General features: G+C 44.1%; 1 protein-coding gene across 6 annotated transcripts in view; it reads left to right on the top strand.

The window, feature by feature from the left end:
* LOC139227689 (signal peptide peptidase-like 2A) overlaps positions 1–22671 on the top strand; it is a 29116-nt gene extending 6445 nt beyond the window's left edge. Inside the window, exons 6-17 of one of the 6 annotated variants that reach the window (XM_070858645.1) lie at positions 350–504; positions 3365–3461; positions 4034–4135; positions 6103–6184; positions 7062–7136; positions 8989–9048; positions 9150–9206; positions 10807–10906; positions 12792–12869; positions 16325–16485; positions 17259–17292; positions 21855–22671. In XM_070858645.1, coding sequence (XP_070714746.1) covers positions 350–504; positions 3365–3461; positions 4034–4135; positions 6103–6184; positions 7062–7136; positions 8989–9048; positions 9150–9206; positions 10807–10906; positions 12792–12869; positions 16325–16485; positions 17259–17292; positions 21855–21862 — 1009 coding nt within the window. In that variant the 3' untranslated portion in view covers positions 21863–22671. The remainder of the gene's footprint in view (positions 1–349; positions 505–3364; positions 3462–4033; positions 4136–6102; positions 6185–7061; positions 7137–8988; positions 9049–9149; positions 9207–10806; positions 10907–12791; positions 12870–16324; positions 16486–17258; positions 17293–21854) is intronic. The other 5 variants (XM_070858647.1, XM_070858644.1, XM_070858648.1 and 2 more) reach the window with 5 other exon arrangements.
* Positions 22672–23414: the final 743 nt, after the last annotated feature.

Genomic DNA, 23414 nt, shown 5'->3' with positions numbered 1-23414 from the left:
TGCCACAAGCTATTCCCCTCTGGGGTAGTTGCTTGTTTCAGGTCCATTTCTCAGCTCTCAGCAGCCGGTAGTTAACAGGTGAAAGGGAAGTGAATGTTCTTGAATTCGTTCTGCACTCTTTTTTTAAATAAATAAATAAATAAATATGAAGCTGTCCGGGCTGTCACACTTTTGTCCCAGTGTCTTACTGAGGGAGTCCTGTGACACACTTCCTCGTGTTGTCTGTAGGCGATTAGTAAAAGATCGAGTACAGGTATAACGAAGGGCATTTTTAAATGATCAGTGAGGGATCTGATTTTAAGAAGTTAATGTTTAAAATTTACAATCTTTTTTTCCTTTTGGGGCGAAGTGGAAATTCAGCAACATCTGACTACAGAGCACCGACCAGTGGAGGAGACAAGAGTGAGGCACTTTCAGCAACACTGACTCCAGTTACTGTTGTGGTGTTTGTTATCGTCTGTTCTGTGATGATTGTACTCTTGTACTTCTTCTACAAGTGGCTAGGTGAGCACCTTGTGCACGGCAACATTTCCATTTAGAAAATTAATCTCGTCATGGTCCGTTAATTTCTCTTCACTGTGAACCATGTAGCATGCTGTGTAAAGGTTTAAATGGTTTTTTTTAACGTGTAAGTGTTTGAAATATTGATGGATTGCAGTGACACCGATCATTGGGTTGGGGAGGCTGGGTTGCAGTGAGTCCATACACTTTCATTTCATGGGAGCTGGGTTGAAAATCCACCCTAGAGTAATGTGGACACAGTTCATTGATGGATTCCATTCAGTTCCTGCAGGACCCACTGCAGTGTGGCTTCAGATCACAAATGGCCATAATTTGGTACAAATTGGTCCTAAATTATCATTCTGGCTATAACTGCGAATAGAAGAATTGCTATTCTGTAATTGCAAATGGCCCTAAATGGATTTTTTAGATGAAGGCCAAACTGCTGAATAAGGTTGCAAATCACTTGAATCAAACAAGATATTGAAGTACTATCTGTAATCTGGACTAAGGCAGTTGATGCAAAAATGATCTTTATAAATCTTATACCATCATGGAGATCAAGGGATTGGAGGTAATGTATTAGCCTGGATAGAGGATTGGTTAACTGACAGAAAACAGAGATTAGGGATAAACGGGTATTTTTCAGATTGGCAGGCAACAAGCAAATGGCATGTTGGCCTTCATAGCGAGGGGATTTGAGTACAGGGGCAGGGAGGTGTTGCTACAGTTGTACAGGGCCTTGGTGAGGCCACACCTGGAGTATTGTGTACAGTTTTGGTCTCCTAACTTGAGGAAGGACATTCTTGCTATTGAGGGAGTGCAGCGAAGATTCACCAGACTGATTCCCGGAATGGTGGGACTGACCTATCAAGAAAGACTGGATCAACTGGGCTTGTATTCACTGGAGTTCAGAAGAATGAGAGGGGACCTCATAGAGACGTTTAAAATTCTGATGGGTTTAGATAGGTTAGATGCAGGAAGAATGTTCCCAATGTTGGGGAAGTCCAGAACCAGGGGTCACAGTCTAAGGATAAGGGGTAAGCCATTTAGGACCGAGATGAGGAGAAACTTCTTCACCCAGAGAGTGGTGAACCTGTGGAATTCTCTACCACAGAAAGTAGTTGAGGCCAATTCACTAAATATATTCAAAAGGGAGTTAGATGAAGTCCTTACTACTCGGGGTATCAAGGGGTATGGCGAGAAAGCAGGAAAGGGGTACTGAAGTTTCATGTTCAGCCATGAACTCATTGAATGGCGGTGCAGGCTAGAAGGGCTGAATGGCCTGCTCCTGCACCTATTTTCTATGTTTCTATGTAACTAGTGGGGTGCTGCAAGGTTCGGTGCTGGGGCCTCAGCTGTTTACAATCTATATTAATGACCTAGATGAAGGGAGCGAGTGTAATGTATCCAAGTTTGCTGACTATACAATGCTAGGTGGGACGACAAGATGTGAGGAGGACACAGTCTGCAAAGGGATATAGATAGACTACGTGAGTGAGCAGTAAGGTGGCAGATGGAGTATAATGTGGGGAAATGAGGTTATTCACTTTGGTAGGGAGAATAGAAAAACAGAATATTTTTAAATGGTGAGAAACTTTTAAATGTTGGTGTTCAGAGAGATTTGGGGGTCCCTTGTGCAAGAAACACAGAAAGCGAGTGTGCAGGTACAGCAAGCAATAAGGAAGACAAATGGCATGTTGTCCTTTATTGCAAGGGGGCTGGAATATAGAGTAAGCAAGTCTTGCTACAATTGTACAGGGCCCTGGTGAGACCACACCTGGAGTACTGTCACAGTGTTGGTCTCCTTATCTAAGGAAGGGATAGACTTGCCTTGGAGCCAGTACAACAGAGGTTCACTGGATTGATTCCTGGGGTAAGAGGGCTGTCTTATGATGAGAGATTGTGTAGAATGGGCCTGTACTCTCGAGTTTAGAAGAATGAGAGGTGATCTCATTGAAACATACAAGATTCTGAAGCGGATTGACAGGGTAGATGTAGGGAGGATGTTTCCCCCGGGCTGGGGTGTCTAGAACCAGGGGTCACAGTCTCAGGATAAGGGGTCGGCCATTCAGGACAGAGATGAAGAGGAATTTCTTCACTCAGAGGGTGGTGAATCTTTGGAATTCTCTGCCCCAGAGGGCTGTAGATGCTGAGTCTCTGAATATATTCAAGGTTGAGATCGATAGATTTGTGGAGTCTAGGGGAATCGGGGGATATGGAGATCGGGCGGGAAAGTGAAGTTATGATCAGTTATGATATTGAATGGGAGCAGGCTCGAGGGGCCGCATGGCCTACTCCTGCCAATTCTTATGTTCTTGTACATGTTCTTATAAGCTGGTTCCCAGACCATTGAAATAAAAGGTGTCTTTGTCTGCTGCCTGTAAGGCCTGTATTCAGAGTTGGGTAATCCCAATCCAGGACTAGGTATCAGCACTAAAGCACATGCCCCAAACTCTGTCACAGGATGACTGGTGTTGGAGATATCAGCTTAGTGCTGTGTGGTGGGGGTGTTAGTGCTGTGTATGTGGGTGGGGGTTACACTGACACTTCAGATGCACAGCACGAACATCCCTTGCCATTTCTTGCTGATGCCTGTTGAAGCAGATGGCTATCCGTGGCTTGAATCCCTTCACTAACACCAGCCTGAGGTGCAGCACCGCGTCTATCCGCCGGCCCAGTGCTGTTTCAGGCCTCTCTGTACCAACCAGATTGCTGGAAAGGTAGACATAGTCTTTCTCTGTTCCACCACCGCAGTTGCCTTGAGCACAAAATTCAATTGCCGTTGAAAAATGCCAACACAATACCGAATGTGTACGTGGAACTTACTGTCGCGTCTCTTTTTCCCTCCCCCCCCCCCCAGTGTTCGTGATAATCAGCATCTTCAGTTTGGCCGCAGCAATTAGTCTCTATAATTGTTTGGCTGCATTGGTGAAAAGAATCCCATACTGCAAGTGCAAGTAAGCTCTGATTATCCTTTCAATGTTGCTTCATTGTCCTATACTTTGCGTTCTCTCTAATGCACATTGGTGGCAGCATTGTTTACGTTGCAAGTTGTGGTACAACAACTGTCGTGTTCACAGCCGACAGTCTGTTGGGACACGTGTACAAACACGAGATCGCTGGTGTATCAGGCAAACATTGTGCCAGCTGTGTGCATTCTGCTCCACATTATATTAACTTATTCTGGGGGATGATGTAAGTTTGGAGTGAGTGGACCTGGTTGCTGCCAGTGGTGGGTTACACTGGCATTGGCAGATGTTACCTGTTGCCCAATTTAGGCAGTCCGCAGTGATTGGCCTGAAAACATCAAGAAAAATAAATAGAAAGAGGAACAAGTCTTTATTTGTGTACCATATTTTAAACAGAATGGCCTCTTGCCCATTGCTTACAGTCAGTAAATGGTGTGCCATCTGTTACACACACCTCAAAATGTTACTTTGTATGAAACAACACAACTGGAGTGAAGTTTGTAAATGCCTCGATTCTGTGCAGACATCCACAAATGTTGACCATTTTCACCTTATTTCAGGTTCCCATTTCATAACAGAAGAATTGAAATTCGCTTGGTGCTTCTGGGTGTATTGTGTGTGGCGGTGTCTGCAGTGTGGGTAGTGTTTCGGAATGAGGACAGGTGAGTATGGAGTCTGCAATCTTGACATTAACTCTGTGTAATGCTGAGCACCGAATGAATGCCAAAGTACAGTATAGAATGTGGAATATTTGCTTTGGGAGGGAAGCGCAAGGCCATGTTCCGGGTGATCAAGGGTGGCAGTCCCCAAATGGAGTTGAATTCTGCTTGTAGATCATGCAGAGACAAGGTTCCAATGCAGCTGCAAAAACGGCATTTAGATTTCCCAGCGGTTTGCCTGGTGGCAGGTAGTAATCCTGAGTTCTCGTTCCCTCTAACCATACTGTCCGTTTGAGCAGCACACTGGGGAATAAAACTGTTGATGAGACAACCGCTTCTGTGGTGCTGTGACTGCAGCATAGAAATTGCTTCTCCGGCATCCAGAATCACTAATTTAATAGCACCGATGTGTAACAAAGTGCAAGTAGAGCTTAACTGGGAGTTTGCTCTCAGCATTGCTGCTGACTGGCACTTCGCTTAGATGAGCAATGTGCTCAACTGCTGCCCCACATGACATTGTGGGTTGTCGCCCTTAGATTTATTGATCAATCTGGGGGCCTGTCAACCTGATCAACTGGATTCCAGTCTTTCATTAATTACTTGTTGAAGTTTAAGAATGAGACTTTTCTTAAAGATGCCTAAGGGTGGTGATGTCATGTTTTTCCTTCTCCCCACTGGTTATTCAGGGGAGGTGAGAAGAACTACTTTATACCCCTTTACCCAAAGCACTTGGGCTCATTTAGAGAGGGTTAGAGGGTCAAGAGCTGAGCAGTTATGTTGAACCCGTATAGAACTTGGTTAGACCGCACTTGGAGCAGTGAACAGTTCTGGTCTCCATATTATAAAAAGGATATACTTGGAATGGAGAAGTTGCAAAAAAAGATTGACTAGAATGATACCAGAGCAGAGAGGTTCTACCCATTGGGAAAACTGGCCAGACCAGGGCTCTTTTCTCTAGAAAGAAGACTGAGTGGTGACCTAATAAAGGTCGTTATGGTTATGAGAGGATTTTGATAAATGTAGAGAAGATGCTTGCACTTCCAGGTGAGACCAGAACCAGGGGCCATAAATATAAGAGAGTCACTAATAAATCCAATTGGGAATTCAAGAGGAGAATCTTTACCCAGAGTGGTGCGAATGTGGAACTTGCTACCACTGGGAGAAGGTTCACTCAGTTGATTCCTGAGATGAAGGGGTTGTCTTGTGAAGAAAGATTGAGCAGGTTGGGCCTCTACTCATTGGAGTTTAGAAGAATGAGAGGTGATCTTATTGAAACATAAGATTTTGAGGGGGCTCAACAGGGTAGATGCAGAGAGGATGTTTTGCCTCGTGGGGGAATCTAGAACTAGGGGGCATAGTCTCAGAATGAGGGGGGGGCACATTTAAAACGGTAATAAGGAGGAATTTCTTTGAGGGTTGTGAATCTTTGGAATTCTCTGCCCCAGAGAGCTGAGGAGGCTGGGACATTGAATATATTTACAGTGGCGATAGAGATTGTTGAAGGTTATGGGGAGTGGGCAGGGAAGTGGAGCTGAGTCCATGATCTTATTGAATGGCGGAGCAGGCTCGAGGGGCCGTATTGCCTACTCCTGCTCCTAATTCTTATGTTGAGGTGAATAGCTCGATAAACACATGGGGAAAGAAAAGAATAGAAGTATATGTTGATGGGGTGGGAAGAAGCTGTTGTGGTGTGTAAACATGGCATGGACCTGTTGTGCCGAATGGACTGCTTCAGTGCTGTAAAGTTTATACAATTATTCATCTGAAAACATTAATTGTCACTTACTGTTTCCTTGGAAAAGCAGCAGTGTAAACTTGTAGTGCTTGAACGGGGCCATTTATTGCCATGTCGCTAATGTATGGCACAGGAGCTCCTCTGATTATTTCTTTAACTTTCAGCAGGCTGCCATGTGGGCGTGCCCTTGTGTTGAACATTGAACTATTACTAAATTCACTGACTTGTATTTTAGATGGGTTTGGATTCTACATGACTGTCTGGGAATTGCCTTTTGCCTTAACTTCATGAAGACCCTGAAAATGCCTCATTTTAAGGTACATTGTGTTGTCATGGAATGAATCTTATGCCTTGCATATTAGCACAGTTGTGTGACATTTGGAATAAATGTTCTCTGTAAAACATGCCCAGTGTGATGGGACCATTTGGATGTACATTCATGCACAGCAAACAGTAGCTTCAGTCTTCAGTTCCCACAATTTCCAAAAACATTAAGTGAACAGTGGGAAACCAGTGATGCTACCAAATATTTAGATGAAGAAAATAATTAGAAGCCGCCACTAATTCTGGAATGGAAGATTGTGCTCAACAAACTTTGTAAGAGTTCTTGAAGGAGAAGGAGGAGACCAATGTGGTGGATGGGGTAAATGCAGTGGATGTGGAGTACATGGACTTTCAGGAAGCCTTTGATAAGATACCACACAGGAGTCTATTGGTTATGGGAAATTAGTGGGAAGGTAGAAAATTGGATTTAAAAACTGGTTAGAAGGGAGGAAAGTGGAGTTATGGTCAAAAACCAGCCATGACCTTATTGAATGGTGGCGCAGGCTCGAGGGGCCAAATGGCCGACTCCTAATTCTTGTGTTTTTAATGGAGTTCGGAGTTGAGGGCAGTTTCTCGAGTGGTTATAAGTTGTATTATCCCACGGGGTTCTGTTCTGGGACTGCTTTTGTATGCTGCAGAACTAGGCTCCAAGTCAAGAGGGAATTATCACGGGGCAGGGGAGGAGATTCGGTGGGGAAGCACTCAATACCCCTGTTTGAAGGGTTTCGAGTACATTGCCAATCTTAAGGTGTAGACATTTAAGAACAACTTTTCAGTGGGGTATTCTCAAACTTTGGACTGTCTTTGATTCTGGACACAAAATGGAAGCTTGAAGTACTTGCCTGCTAAACCTCTCCCCTTGTTTTACAGTCCTGTGTCATTCTGCTGATCCTGCTCCTCATCTATGATGTGTTTTTTGTTTTCATAACACCTTTTATAACGCGGGTGAGTTTGCTTTGCTAGCTTTCTGCAGTGAAATCCCACATCTCATTGCTGTTTCTGTTGTGTGTGCGAAACCATTTGTTGATCACAATGTTTAAATGTGTGAAAACCTTTTTAATGAATTTTTGCCTGGCTTCTGATGTTAGGACCTAGGAGTTCAGCAAGTATTCCACTTCCTTTTTTAAAGGAGACTTTTTCAGAGAATGATGAAGCACAGGAAGAGGCCATTAGGGCCACCGTGTTTGTACCGGCCTTCTGGTAGAGCTATCTAATTAGTCCCATTCCCCTGCTCTTTCCCCATAGCCCTATATATTATTTGTTGTTCCTGGGATGTGGGTGTTGCTGGCCAGGCCAGCATTTATTGCCCATCCCTAATTGCCCTTGAAATGGTGGTGGTGGTGGTGGTGGTGGTGGTGGTGGTGGTGGTGGTAAGCCACTATCCTAAACCACTGCAGTCTGTGTGGCTCCCACAGTGCTGTTACTGAGGGAGTTCCAGGATTTTGATCCAGTGATGATGAAGGAACGACCGATATATTTCCAAATCAGGATGGTGAATAACTTGTAGGGGAATTTGGAGGTGATGGTGCTCCACGTGCACCTGCTACCCTTGTGCTTCTCGGTGGTAGAGGTCACGGGTTTGGGAGATTCCCCCCCATAGCCCTGCAAATTTCTTTCCCCATCAAGTATTTATCCAATTTATTTATGAATGCTGCTGTTGAATCTGCTTCCGCTACCCTTTCGTCTAGCGCATTCCAGATCACCATAACTCACTCTGTAAAAATATTTTTCCTTGTGTTGCTTCTGGTTCTTTTGCCAATCGCCTCTGGTTACTGACCCTTCTCCCACTGGGAACACTTTCTCCTTGCTATCAAAACCATTCATGATTTAAACACCTAGCAAATCGCTTTTTGATCTTCTCTGCTCTAAGGAGCATAATCCAGTGTCTCCACATAACTGAAGCCCCATGTCCTTGGAACCATTCTAGCAAATCTGTTGTCCATCCTCCGAGGCCTTGGCATCCTTAAAGTGCGCTGCCCAAAATTGGACACCATTCTCCAGCTCGAGCCTAAACAGTGTTTTATAAAGGTTCAGCAGAACTGCCTTGCTTTTTTTACTCTCTGCCTCTATTAATAAAACCAACGACCTTCTCAACTTGTCCTGCCTCCTTCAAATATTTGTACATACAGCCCCAGGCCCCTCTGTCCCTGCACCCCTTTAAAATTGTACCATTTAGTTTATATTGTCTCTGCTCATTCTTCCTACCAAACGCATTACTTCACACTTCAGTCATAACTAAGATTGCAAATCGCAGTACCATTAAAGAATCTCTGCGCTTGAATAATTAACTTTTAATTTCTCTAGATTTATTGGTATTTTATTTGATCGCTCACATTGAGCTGAAGATTGTGCTTGGCCAATAGCACAAAGGAAGAATCGGAAGCCAATTATTGTGGGGTAGTTTCTGTGCTCCTGCTAATGCCTGCACCTCAGCAGGTTATTGCATTGCCTATTCTGCTAAATGTATATGATCCAATTGTAAATTTAAGAATGCTATTTCCTGATAATTCATACCGGTGTGTAGAAATGTAGCTGCAAGCAGCCTTGTGACTTGGCACCAGCGCAGGGAACCTGAGGACCTCACAGATTGGGCACCAGGTGGTCTTGGATGGGGAAGACCAGCACCATGCAAATTCCAATTGCTGTGTGTGCAGGGTGATGGGATGTTTCTACAGGTCGGTTAGTGATGTCCGGGCTGGCAATAGGTTGCCTGCCTGTGTGCTCTCGGGATAGCAATGGTAAATAAATGCAAACATTGCTTGATGCCATTTAAATGAAATTGCTTGTTTCCTTTCAGAACCACGAGAGCATTATGGTTGAGGTAGCTGCGGGATCTGGATCTGGTTCTGGTGAAAAGGTGAAATAGAAACTAATACTCTAGCCGTGGCTTACTAACAAACTGCAGAAATGCTGGGTTTTCAGATTCCCTTGAGTACTAAATATTGGGTTTGATTCTAGAATACTGGAAACAACCTAATGGAACTTGCTGTTCAACCACTGGCTCACAATGAAAAAGTAAGAACTGTATTTGTATCCATCCAAGTTTGAGTAGCTGTGTTGGGGCCAATTGCTTGCATTTCTTGTCTGTCGTCCTTTGCAGTTCATACCTCCTAATTATTGTGTGACGTGCAGCCTGTAAACAGGAGATGCACCTTTGTGTAATATCTTGAGTCTCTGTTTCAGAGGATGGGGAAGAGAAATAAATAATTTTGATCCATTGTTGTACTCTGGGGATCTTTTTTTAAAAGTCCAGTTCCTGTTTAACAGCTACACCTAGCGGTGCTGTGTGTCCCTGAGCAATGGCACAGATCAGATGGGTGAGTATGGGACTGTAACAGTCAGTGGAGGAATGGGCATTACCGAGAGGGGCGGAGGGAGACCAATTGTTCCTGCTGCAGAGAATGAATGGCGGGTAACTGGGGATGGGCCTGTGAGCTGGATTATCCCAGCGAGTCTGAGTTTCTCCTTGTACCAGCGGTCTCTGCCCTTGGGTACTTGTTTCTGGGGCGAGTGCTTTTAAACACCATGTTTTCACTAAGTTCTGGTAACTGCTACAGTGGTGATGATTATCCTCTCACTTCGGACACCCATCTTGGGGCTGAAGGGTAAGTATTGGGGATTTTTGTGTGTAAAGGTGTTTGATCTGAAATGCATCATCCGATTCAGCAACAGCTTGTGATGCCATTTTATAAAATGGGGACGAAAGAACACTCTGAACATGGGAGAGTTGAGGTCACGTTTGGATCTGGGTACGGGCAACTCCGTGTAACGTCCTATACCCACCGACCAGTTAAATATACTTCGCTTACACTTTACAAAGTTAATAAAATGAATATGGTCCTGTAGTAGCTGCTCGTTACACGAAGTTGCTCTCCAGGAATCCAGCTTGTATTTGTGATGCTAAATGGGACAGGTTTTTGGATCTATAAAATTATCAGTCTTTTCAACCAAAATATAGGTAGCCCAGAATTAATGATCTATCCATATAATCTCACAGCAAGATTGCTCCATGAAGAAACTTTGTAGAAGTTGCTTGCTGCTTGCCAACTTCCATTTCTACAGTGTTTTAACAGTGTGGCACTGTGTAAATGTTGCTGGACTTTCTGCATTACACTGTATCCATGTGATCAGCTGCAGTCCTCTGATCTGATAACCTGCTCTATTCTAGCAGCCTTGCTTTTCTCAGCATTTAACGGATCCCCCTTTCTCCAAACAGGACGGTTAAGGTTTTTAAACCTCCCAACTATTGCTGCAACAGCCTGTTCTAGTGATGAGGTGACCAGTGAGAGTGGTATTGTCGTATGATCAGTCATGTGTCCTGGCTAAGCTGATGTGGCAATTGGGTCAGCTCTGTACTTGGCTGAACTGAACGCCTGTATTAATTATACAAACCCTTGGGGGGGGGGGGGGGGGGGGGGTGCATGTGTGAGGGCACCCAGCGTCCCAGCAGCAAATTCCCTAGCTCTGTGTGCACAGGTTGTGCATAATGTCGCAGTATAACTAATGGTTATGTTTTAAGTCTTAAGCAAAAAGTAAAGGATTATTTGAGGAAGTTAACACCTTGCCTGCAGTAAATGAGCCCACTGACCACGGACCACGGTTGTGTTTCCTGTAGCTGCCCGTGGTTATCAGAGTGCCGAGGTTGGTGCCATCGGTCGCCACCTTGTGTGGAATACCGTTTTCTCTGCTGGGATTTGGAGATATTATTGTGCCAGGTGAGTAAATATATTTCTACATCTCTGCATCCTTTGAAAGATTTAGTGACAACTGGGGATATTGCAAACCTGTGACCTACCATTGCTTGTTATCCAGACATTGTTGGTGCATCTATGGAAACGGTTGGGTGGCAATATTTACATTTTTATTTCATTTCTATCTATTGCTGCACTGGGTTGAAGGTGACTATTGCAAAGCTGTTCAGGGGTCAGTTATGTGGGAGAAACGGACCCATTAACTACAGGAAAACCCAAACAGACTTTTTAAAAAAAAAAAAAAAATCCATAAGTGCATGTTTTTCTCCAACCGTAGCTAGCATTACACAAGAATAATGTGCTGGTTGGACAGACTGGCTTTTGGATTTCGGCCAGAGGCACACTTCATCTGTCCACCGTTTGGACCAGCCCAGTGTGATATTTCTCCTCTAACCATCGTTGCCCCACCCACCTCCGTGTCACTGGTTCCTGCTCCCCTCTGCGCTGCCCTGTATATTGAGGTCTATTAATCACATTTCAGCCAGTATCAATAATTGAACTACAGAACATAGAAGAATGCCCATTTTTGTAAATTGAATTCCCAGTATCGTGAAACTAAATGTTTCAGTTGTGATTAACTTTAACATTTAACCCTCAAGTTTTGCAACAAGGTTCATTTCATATAGTGCCTGCAATGGAGAAACAACACCTGTGCTTTAAATGGCAGGAGGGGAAAATATGGAAATTGAGCAGGAATGGGGGAAACTGAAAAACTGATCTTAGGCAGCTCTTGGAGTCGCAGAGAGTGAGCAAGATGCAGGGATTGGAATTGGCTCCGGTCAGGAAGCAACTGGCTGACAGAGCAGCCATCAAATGGGAAATGATCATTAACAAAGCTACAGGCATTGGAGTGTACAGAGGATCCATACTGTGCTGTGAGTGTACAGAGGATCCATACTGTGCTGTGAGTGTACAGAGGATCCATACTGTGCTGTGAGTGAACAGAGGATCCATACTGTGCTGTGAGTGTACAGATCGGGCGTGCTGTAAAGTTGTGAATGGGTGTCATCATCATAGGCAGTCCCTGGAAGCGAGGGTGACTTGCTTCCACGCCAAAAAGGGATGAGTTCACAGGTGTTTCAATGAAGGATCTAATATTCCAGATCCTGAGCTACATTGTGAAGGGTGGAAGATGCCTGTGCGTGGATTTTTTTAACGTGTGGTGACAGTTGCACACCAGCCACCGCACGGGCTTGACAGAGCTAGGTCTTGGTCCAGTGGCAAGGATTACCCAAGACTAACTGGAGAACAGCTCTGCTGCACAGACTGAGCGCGCACACATATCGCAGTGTGGGCTGGCCCGTGCTGTCCCTGGGCCCTCTCCTCTTCTGGGCCCCAGATTCACACCTCTCCTGGGCCCTGGTCACTTCCCTCTACGGACTCTTGCCGCTCCTGCTGTGTCTGCCCGCACTGCAATCAGCGACCTAGCTTCGCAGCCGTCTCCCTCCTGCAGCAGCACGTGCTGCTCCCTGCAGTGGTATGCCGCCTCACGCTGCTCCCTCCAGTGGTCCCGGCCTGCTGATGGTCTTGCAGGCAGGGACCGTGCCGATTTCCGGGCCGGGCCACTGCACGTTGCTCCCTCCAATAACCCCGGTGTAGGTTGCAGGTGATTGGGAGATTGTGATGTAGGCGGAGTTTCACGGTCAGGGGTGTCTAACGTGGGTTAGATTGAAATGTTTCAGATACTGCCGATTGCGAGGTCGATACTGTGCTGACTTCATCGACCAAAGTGTAAAAGGGGAAATTATGGGATTTTAACTACAAAAATGTTACTTTGAGCCATAAATTTTGTATTGTGGATTATTATACATTTTAACTTTTACACCAGTTCTGATCTATTCTCTCGCAGGGCTGTTGGTTGCTTACTGTCGAAGATTTGATGTTCGGACAAATGCCTCCAGCATCTATTTTATTTTGTGCACCATAGGTAAAGTATTTGCGAAACAAATTGAGGGTGAATGAGGAAATGTTTTTGATTAAATACATGGTTATTGGGCAAACTACCCCCCTAGTCATAATAAGAGTCAGTAAATGGCAGTGAAGTAACATTCTAAAATCTTGTCTGAAATGTGTATGGTCAGATGTCCCTCATCCGTTAAGATATTACGGTAATCTATACCGTTTTTTAGAATCATAGAAAAATTATGACACAGAAGGAGGCCATTCAACCCACCTTCCAGCACTAGGTCTGTAGCCTTGTAAGTTACGGCTCTTTAAGTGTGCATCCAAGTACCTTTTAAATGCGGTGAAGGTTTCTGCCTCTACTACCCTTTCAGGCAGTGAGTTCCAAACCCCCACCACCCTCTGGGTGAAGCAATGTTTCCTCATCTCCCCTCTAATCCTTCTACCAATTACTTTAAATCTATGCCACCTGGTTGTTGACCTCTCTCCTAAAGGAAATGGGTGCTTCCTATCCACTCTATCTAGACCCCTCAGAATTTTCTACGTCTCCATTAGATCTCCCCTCAGCCTCTTCTGTTCCAAGGAAAACAACCCCAGCCTTTCCAATCTGTCCTCATAGCTAAAGTTTTCCAGTCCTGGCAGCATCCTCGCAAATCTCCTCTGCCCCCTTTCTTGTGCAAATCACATCCTTCCTGTAATGTGCTGACCAGAACTGCACGCAGTACTCCAGTTCAAGCATAGCCCACCCCCCCCCCCCCCCCCCCACCCCCCCACCCCCGGCCCTTGTATTCTGTGCCTTGGCTAATAAAGGAAAGCATTCTGTATGCCTTTTTAACTACCTTGTCAACCTGTCCTGCCTTTAAGGATCTGTGGACATATACTGTAAGGTCCCTCTGTTCCTCCACACCTCTCAGTATCCTCCCATTTATTGAGTATTCCCTTGCCTTGTCATCCCTCCCCAAATTCATTACCCCTGACTTTTCCAGGTTGAATTCCATTTGCCACTTTTCTGCAGTCTGATATCTTCCTGCAGTCGAGAGCGTTCTTCCTCAGTCAACCACAAGGCCAATCTTTATCATCTGCAAATTTCTTTATCATGCCCTCTACATTTAAGTCTAAATCATTAATGTAAACTACAAAAAGTAAGAGTACCCTGCGGAACCCCACTGGGTCTCTCAATCTCCCCTCAACCATTTCCCTTTGCTTCCTGCCACTGAGCCAATTTTGGATCCAATTTGCCACTCTCCCTTGGATTCCATGAACTTTTAATTTTTTGATTAGCCTGCCATGTGGGACCTTGTCAAAAGCCTTGCTAAAATACATCAAATGCACTACCCTCATCAATCCTCCTTGTTGTCTCCTCCAAGAACTCAATCAAGTTAGTCAGATGCAACCTTCCCTTAACAAATCTATGCTGGCTATCCTTGATTAATCTGTGCCTTTCTAAATTAAGGTTTATACTGTCCCTCAGAATTGATTCCAGTAATTTTCCCACCACCGAGGTTAAGCTAATTGGCCTGTAATTGCTCGGATTATCCCTTCCTCCCTTTTTAAACAATGGTACAACGTTGGCAGTTCTCCTGTCCTCTGGCACCAGGAAGGATTGAAAAATGGTCAGAGCCTCTGCAATTTCCTCCCTTGCTTCTTTTAGTAGCCTTGGATATATTTCATCCAGTCATGGCGATTTATCTACTTTCAAGGATGGTAAACCCCTTAAAACTTTCTCTCAATGTTTAGCCCGTCCAATATTTCACTATCTTCCTCCTGAACTTTAACATCGCCATCGTCCCCACTTTTGTGAAGACGGCAGCAAAGTATTCATTTAGTACCTTGCCCACATCCTCCGCCTCCACACACACCACCATTTTGGTCCATAATAGGCCCTACTCTATGGGCCTAAATTAATCTGGATCTAGGCTAGTTGGATCCAAGAGCGAGAGAGATGCAATCTTGGCTTCAAATGCAATGAAGTAACTGGATTCTTGCCGTGTGCAATGGCTGTTGCCTAATATCGCTGCATTTCAAACTGCAGTGTGAAGAATGATGAGCTGCTCTGCCTTGGAGAAAGGTAAAGTGGGATGTTGTGCAGTGGAATCTTTATCTGCAGAATCGGCTTCTGTCGAACCTCTTGTCCAATGGCTGGAACCGCCAACTCCTTCAGTGCTGCAGTTGTCCTGGGCTTGAGTCCTAACCAACTCTCTCTCGGGCACCCTATGCTACCAATTGACTTACGTGCTATTGATACTTCCAAGATAATCAAGGCCATCTTTGGGGGGTGGAAATAGGAAGGCAAATGTCGATCTGGAATATTTTTCCTGCACAATGTGTTCATTCTTGGCATACAGATTTCAACAATTTAGAAAGAGGAAAAATTTCCATCTTTGAATAATTGTTTGATGAAAGGAGTGGGATTTCGGAATTGTTGTCCTTGGGCTGAGCCGAGCCCATGTCTGGGTGATGTTGTTAAGGGGTAGTATGTTGGTGAGGAAGAGGTCAAAGATCGATCCCAGGGTAATGGTGCAGGGGCAAAATATTACTTTGTTTAAATGGCTTTATTCTTCATGTGCAGTTAATTACTTTTTGAAAATGCAATGTCTTGTCTACATAAATGTAGCCAACAGCTTTGCACACAGCAAGATCCCACAAGGCATCATGAGGTTGCTGACCAGTGGTGTTGGTGGAGGGAGGGAGGATGAGCATCAGCAGCTGGGTTATTTACCATCCACCAACCATAGCTGGCCATTGTTTATCTGGCACAGTACTCGACGAGGCAGTCTGTGCTGAGGTGCCTACTGAGATTGTGTGCTTGGGGCCTGTGGGTGGATCTCACTTGCAAACAGTCTGATTTTTATTTTAATGGTTATGTACATGGCTCTAAAATTCACTTAAAGGAAAGAAAGATTTGCATTTATATAGCACCTTTCACGACCACCAGATGTCCCAAATGCTTTACAGCCAAGGCAGTACTTTTGAAGATTAGTCACTGTTGTAATACAGGAAATGCAGCAGCCAATTTGTGCACAGCAAGCTCCCATAAACAGCAATGTAATAATGACCAGGTCATCTGTTTTTAGGCATTGGTTGAGGAATAAATATTGGCCAAGGCACTGGGGGGAATTCCTCTGCTCTTTGGGATCTTTTACATCTACCTGAGAGCAGGCGGAGCCTCAGTGTAACGTCTCATCCAAATGACGGCCCCTCCGACAGTGCGGCGCTCCCTCATGTACTGCCCCTCCGACAGTGCGGCGCTCCCTCATGTACTGCCCCTCCGACAGTGCGGCGCTCCCTCATGTACTGCCCCGACGTGTCGGCCTAGATTTTTGTGCTTGCGACTCGAGTGGGACTTGAACTCACGACCTTCTGATTCAGAGGTGCTGCTAACTGAGCGCAGATGGCGAGCTATTTATTTATTTTTGAATATTTTAATGGTAAAGTACTGAAATGGAAAGCAATGTTTAATTTTGGTGTTTCATTTTCTAGCGTATGCAGTTGGCATGGTTTTGACGTTTGTTGTTCTGATCCTGACGAAGATGGCACAGCCGGCCTTACTCTACCTGGTGCCTTGTACTCTCATCACCAGTGCTGTGACTGCCTGGAGCCGCAAGGAAATGAAGATGTTTTGGGCAGGAAGTGGTTATGAGGTTAGCGGATCTCTTTAGCTCCTCTTCTATACATTTTTTGTATAGAATATAATTAAACTTTTATAATAACAGCAACTGCCTGACTCTGTGCTAACCTCAGTCCTCCCCCAGTGTTTTACTTTCCAAATTATGACAAACACACCATGCACTTTAGGACTGATTACCAAGTAGCTTATAAGGGACAATGTGCATTCATTAATGGTTGGCAGCACATATTAATAAGAACATAAGAAATAGAAGCAGGATTCGGCCCCTCGAGCCTGCTCCGCCATTCAATAAGATCATGGCTGATCTGATCATGGACTCAGCTCCACTTCCCTGCCCGCTCCCCATAACCCTTCACTCCCTTACCGCTCAAAAATCTGTCTAGCTCCACCTTTAAATATATTCAATGGCCCAGCCACCACAGCTCTTTGCGGCAGAGAATTCCATAGATTTATGACCTTCTGAGAAGAAATTCTTTTGTTTATTCTGAAACTCTGCCCCTTAGTTCTAGATTATCCCAACTAACCAATAAATGGCCTTTTAATGTTTGTATTGCATATATTATAGGGTGTTGCGCCTGCATATTGGTGCTATACATTTCATGTAGTATTGCTCAATGCAAAGTCCTGTTTCCAGTCAACACTAAATTAGATGGACTAACTGCACTGCTCTGGCACATTTAAGGAGCTGAACATGTGGCCACCATCATGGTCAGAAATAGTGCATGGGAGAACTGTGGGCGGAGCGTTTACCGTCTAGAAATAATTTCATGTAACTAATCTCTCTAGGTCTTGGATGTCACCAGAGAACATTTATTACAAGGTGGGACACTGGTAAAGTTGACAGTAAATTAATTTTCTGCTTTTGCAATGTGCGGGGGGTTGCTACTGATCCTCGAAGCTTTCTGCTGAGGGTCTTAATTCTGCTATTTCTTCCTCCTTTTCTCTGATGGGGCACTATCCCAGGTTCCATTGTGAGTGCTGTTACTCATGGTGGACAATGGGTGCAATAGCTTTACATTTTGGGGGATGAAAACTACTAAAACTTCACTGAAATTGAACATTTAGGATGTGTGCTTGGGCTAGTGAAATTGGATTCCATTCCATTTGCGCTGAATGTGAGAGAGTTAGCACTGGTTCTTGGCCGTGAAGGGATGCTTCAGAAAAGTCTAGTTTTGGAGCTGGAGAAATTGATGCCATATCATACAGGATCATGGTAATCAAATCTAACTTTCAAAGGAACTGATTGTGAAAACTTTGGATCCCATAATGAATCCAATGTGCTGCATGAAGCTGTAAACATGGTGATGCTTTCAGCGAGAAAATGTGGCAGTGGATTTCTTTAAACATATAAGCCGCAGCTTCTGGATGGCCTGCAAAACTTCAGGAGGATGAATAGTTAGCAGTCTGGGATTGTATTCAAGTTGGGTGTCTTTTCAGGAAGAGGTGAATAACCACAGGTAAAACCTTCAGGTTTGTAATCCTACATGACATCACAATCGGTAACGTTCCTGCACGTGATTCCAGCAGGATTGGGACAATAGCAAAGTGGTTCCTTATTGGCTAAACAGATTGAGGGTGAGGAAGTAGTGTCTCAAACGAACGTACTATGCTTAAACAAAGGGGACTACAGCGGGATGAGGGCAGAGTTGGCTAAAGTAGACTGGAAACACACATTAAACGGTGGCACAATTGAGGAACAGTGGAGGACTGTTGAGGAGCTCTTTCATAGTGCTCAACAAAAATATATTCCAGTGAAAAAGAAGGGTGGTAAGAGAAGAGATAACCAAGGAAATAAAGGAGAGTATCAAATTAAAAACCAATGTGTATAAGGTGGCCAAGGTTAGTGGGAAACTAAAGATTGGGAAAATTTTAAACAACAGCAAAGAATGACTAAAAAAGCAATAAAGAAAGGAAAGATAGATTACGTAAGTAAACTTGCGCAAAACATAAAAACAGATAGTAAAAGCTTTTACCGATTTTATATAAAACGAAAGAGAGTGACTAAAGTAAATGTTGGTCCCTTAGAAGATGAGAAGGGGGATTTAATAATGGGAAATGTGTAAATGGCTGAGACCGTAAACAATTATTTTGCTTCGGTCTTCACAGTGGAAGACACAAAAACCATGCCAAAAATTGCTGGTCATGGGAATGTGGGAAGGGAGGACCTTGAGATAATCACTATCACTAGGGGGGTAGTGCTGGACAGGCTAATGGGACTCAAGGTAGACTAGTCGCCTGGTCCGGATGAAATGCATCCCAGGGTATTAAGAGATGGTGGAAGTTATAGCAGATGCATTCGTTCTAATCTACCAAAATTTTCTGGACTCTGGGGTGGTACCATCGGATTGGAAAGCAGCTAATGTAACGTCTCTGTTTATTAAAAAAAAAAGGGGGCAGACAAAAGGCAGGTAACTATAGGCCGGTTAGTTTAACATCTGTAGTGGGGAAAATGCTTGAAGCTATCATTCAGGAAGAAATAGCGGGACATCTAGATAGGAATATTGCAATCTAGCAGATGCAACAGGGATTCATGAAGGGGAAATCACATTTAACTAATTTACTGAAATTCTTTGAGGATATAACGAGCATGGTGGATTGAGGTGTACCGATGGATGTGGTGTATTTAGATTTCCAAAAGGCATTCGATAAGGTGCCACACAAAAGGTTACTGCAGAAGATAATGGTACGCGGAGTCAGAGGAAATGTATTAGCATGGATAGAGAATTGGCTGGCTAACAGAAAGCAGAGAGTCGGAATAAATGGGTCCTTTTCGGGTTGGAAATCGGTGGTTAGTGGTGTGCCACAGGGATCGGTGCTGGGACCACCACTGTTTACAATATACATAGATGACCTGGAAGAGGGGACAGAATGTAGTGTAACAAAATTTGCAGATGACACAAAGATTAGTGGGAAAGCAGGTTGTGTAGAGGACACAGAGGCTGCAAAGAGATTTAGATAGGTTAAGCGAATGGGCGAAGGTTTGCCAGTTGGAATACAATGTCGGAAAGTGTGAGGTCATCCACCTTGGGGGGGGGGGGGGGGGGGGGAAAGAGAAACAGTAAAAGGGAATATTATTTGAATGGGGAAAAATTACAACATGCTGAGGTGCAGAGGGACCTGGGGGTCCTTGTGCATGAATCCCAAAAAGTTAGTTTGCAGGTGCAGCAGGTAATCAGGAAGGCGAATGGAATGTTGGCCTTCATTGCGAGAGGGATGGAATACAAAAGCAGGGAGGTCCTGCTGCAACTGTACAGGGTATTGGTGAGGCCTGGAGTAGTGCGTGCAGTTTTGGTCACCTTACTTAAGGAAGGCTATACTAGCTTTGGAGGGGGTACAGAGACAATTCACTAGGCTGATTCTGGAGATAAGGGGGTTACCTTATGATGATAGATTGAGTAGACTGGGTCTTTACTCGCTGGAGTTCAGAAGGATGAGGGGTGATCTTATAGAAACATTTAAAATAATGAAAGGGATAGACAAGATCGAGGCAGAGAGGTTATTTCCACTGGTCGGGGAGACTAGAACTAGGGGGCACAGCCTCAAAATATGGGGGAGCCAATTTAAAACAGAGTTGAGAAGGAATTTCTTCTCCCAGAGGGTTGTGAATCTGTGGAATTCTCTGCCCAAGGAAGCAGTTGAGGCTAGCTCATTGAATTTATTCAAATCACAGATAGATTTTTAACCAATAAGGGAATTGAGGGTTATGGGGAGTGGGCGGGTAAGTGGAGCTGAGTCCACGGCCAGATCAGCCATGATCTTGTTGAATGGCGGAGCGGGCTAGATGGCCTACTCCTGTTCCTAATTCTTATGTTCTTATGTTCTAAACATGCTGCTTAACCTGCTGAGTTTTGCTGACTATAATCTGCTGATGTTTTAGGCCATGAAACAAGTTAAATCGAGGGAATGTGAATTTTGTTCCACGTACACACCATTTTCAATCACTGCTTTCAAAGGGGAGTTGGATAACTGGAAGGGAAAAAATTGCAGGGCTGTGAGGAAAGGTCGGAGGAGTGGGACTAGCAGAAGTGCTTTGTGCAGAGCCGGCATGGGCTGAATGGCCTCCTTCTGTGCTGTAACCATTCTATGATTCAAATAATTAATATATGTACTGGAGTCTGGCATTTTGGTTTAGCACCAAGTTCCTGTGGCATCCCCTGGAGCGAGGGTCCCAGAATGGCTGTGTAGGAAACAAGACGCCCGAGTCCCCACTCTGGGACCTTGCTGGAGAGGCTTTTTCTCTCTCCTTACAAATTGGTGTATGTCGCAACCCCTGTAGTTCCCAACAAATCCAGCTCTTGTCATTGCAAAGGCTGGGGGAGACCACAATTTTAATTAAATATGCTAGAAATGTCCCCCTTTTTCCCAGTTAAAAGGGGAGTACTTGGGGCCAAAGCTATCCTCACAGTCCCATCACTTTTAAATAACTTGGGGAATGTGGGTCACATGGGCAGCATTGGATTTATTATCCTGCCCTGATTGCCCCACAGGTCACCAGATTCCACCTACATGCCTGGGACTGGACTGGACTGGAGTGGTGTGTGGGCCCGGTACAGGGGCCCAGTACAGGGGCAAGTTCCTGCCCTCCCTGAAGGATATCTAAAGCTGTTGGGTTTTCACAACAATCTGCAACTTGCGTGGTTACTCTTTCTGGTGCTAGCCCAGATTTATTGAATTCAATTTCATAATTTTGTGGTGAGATTGGAACTCACTGTCAATAATCACTCGGCTACGGCACCCTACACACAGCATTCTTAAAAACCTGTCCTACTTCAATCCAGTCTTAAATTATTACATTGTGAATTTCCCATGGCATCAAGCCATGTTTATACATTGCATCATACTCAGCATTAGTACTTGCGCAACTAATCTAGTACTATTTCATCAGATTTTGTGCAACAAAACTTGTTGGTAACTCAATGTACAGATTCTATGAAAATAGCTTTTAAACCTTGGAGCTGAGTTTTGACCCCATCATTGGGAGTGCCTCTGGTCGTTGTTGGATTTGGCCAATTGACTGATGCTGTGGCATTTATCTTGCCAAAGTTGGACAAGCTTGAGTTGCTGCTTATCCTACCCCCTTATTTCAAGAGGAAACTCTGGAACCTGGCAACAGTTTGGTCTCCACAGTGTTCACACAAATACCACAGCCCTTCATTGAGAAAAGGAGAGTCTGAATTATTTCTACAACAAAGAAGTCACCAGTTTCCATTTTTTTTTGTTACAAATTTACCATGAATTGAGTGTTTTGAATGTTTTAATTTTGTGAAGTTGTTTTTGCAGAGTTTCTGAAAGGTAATCTATTTTTTGAAAACTTTGAGCTGGAGGAGTAAGTAAATGTAAATGTTATTCCCTGAGTCATTGTGCATTTTTCTCCTCCCTCAGATGATTAACCCAGTTGGTACGAGTGAGGAGGCGGTTGAGGCTCACTGAGCCAGTGCCTGAATATCCCTGAAAGATGGTTGCTTTACTGCTTTCTAGTTTTCTATACATATTTTGTAATCAAACAATTAGAAAAATCTGCCAAATCAGAATCTGTGATAGCTGACAAACTAATAATGTCTCCTGGTAATTGCTCTGATAAGCACAACAGTTTCGACGCACTTTTTTGTAATGACTAAATAATGATTTACCAAAGGTTTCCTGAATTTGTGAATCCATTTTGCACTTTTACTGCTTTAATAACTTTACTGGATATAATACTTTATAATGTCCAAACATTTGTTGATCAATAAAATGTCTGGTCAAACCTTTCTGGTTGTTTAGGGGTAAGCAAGTCCCGAGGAAAAGCCAGAATATCTTGGGTACCACCCTTTGAACAAAATCAAGAGGTCATCCAGGGACTGAAAGCCGAGTGGTTGTTTAACACTGCGTGTTCTTTGCCAGTATACTGTGGGTTTATTTTCATTGTTTATTTCAACCCCTTGCTTGAAATAGTTCCTCCATACTCTGCAAGTTTGCACTGACGCAAATGGTTCAATTTCTGCCCCATCCACTAGACAGGTTTGTGTGTGTGTGTGTGTGTGTGTTGTGCAATATGTCATTGGTAGCTGGTTGATGATTGAAATACATTCTGTGGAACAGGGTGTGCTAAAGCTTGTAAGGGAATTCCAATCCTCGCGTTGGCAATGACTCATGATCTGAATAGAAAAATGTAACTTTGCAGAAAATTATTTTTTATTAAATACATTTGGAAACAGCTCTGGTTTAATGCGTTTGTCCTAATTGAAACTTTTGTTGAGTTCTTGTCATTGATCTGCTTGTTCTATATAGGATGGCTGGGTACCAGAGTTACCTTTGCTCAAACCGGTGATTGGATGCCTTTTAAAAGGGTAAGAGGTTGTTGATTGGGTCGGGATGGGAGAAATTGCAGTGGTATTTTCAAATGGGTAATGGGGTCAGCTACACTCTCCAAGATTACCTGGATAACGCCTCGCGTGGCCTCTGCCACTGAGAAGGAGGATTGACAAATTACAGACTCTCTCCAGATCATATTCTCAGACATGAGGGACAGTATTTTCAGGTCAGCCAGATATTTGTATCATGACTCCGTATGGAGTGCATAGTGTGTTTTCTGCAGCTATTTTAATTCAACCTTTAGCATTGTGTAGTTCTACTTAAGATGGGATGAATCTCAACTGTTGGAGAATTTCCTTTTTGTGAAAACTGTTTACAACTACAACAATTTGTATTTATATAGCGCCTTTAATGTAGAAACATCCCAAGGTGTTTCACTGGAGTATTATGAGACACAAAATTTGACACCAAGCCACATAAGGAGAAATTAGCACAGGTGACTAAAAGCTTGGCCAAAGAGGTAGGTTTGTAAGAAGCAACTTGAAGGAGAGAGGCGTGGAGAGGTTTAGGCAGGAAGTTCCAGACCTGGAGGCCTAGACAACAGAAGACACGGCCACCAATAGTTGAGCGATTTTATAATCGGGGATA

Source organism: Pristiophorus japonicus, chromosome 17 (assembly GCF_044704955.1).
Source record: "Pristiophorus japonicus isolate sPriJap1 chromosome 17, sPriJap1.hap1, whole genome shotgun sequence".
In the NCBI taxonomy this organism is placed as follows: Eukaryota; Metazoa; Chordata; class Chondrichthyes; family Pristiophoridae; genus Pristiophorus; species Pristiophorus japonicus.
Note: the sequence above shows the minus strand (reverse complement) of the source record. Positions and strands in the feature narration are given on the sequence as shown.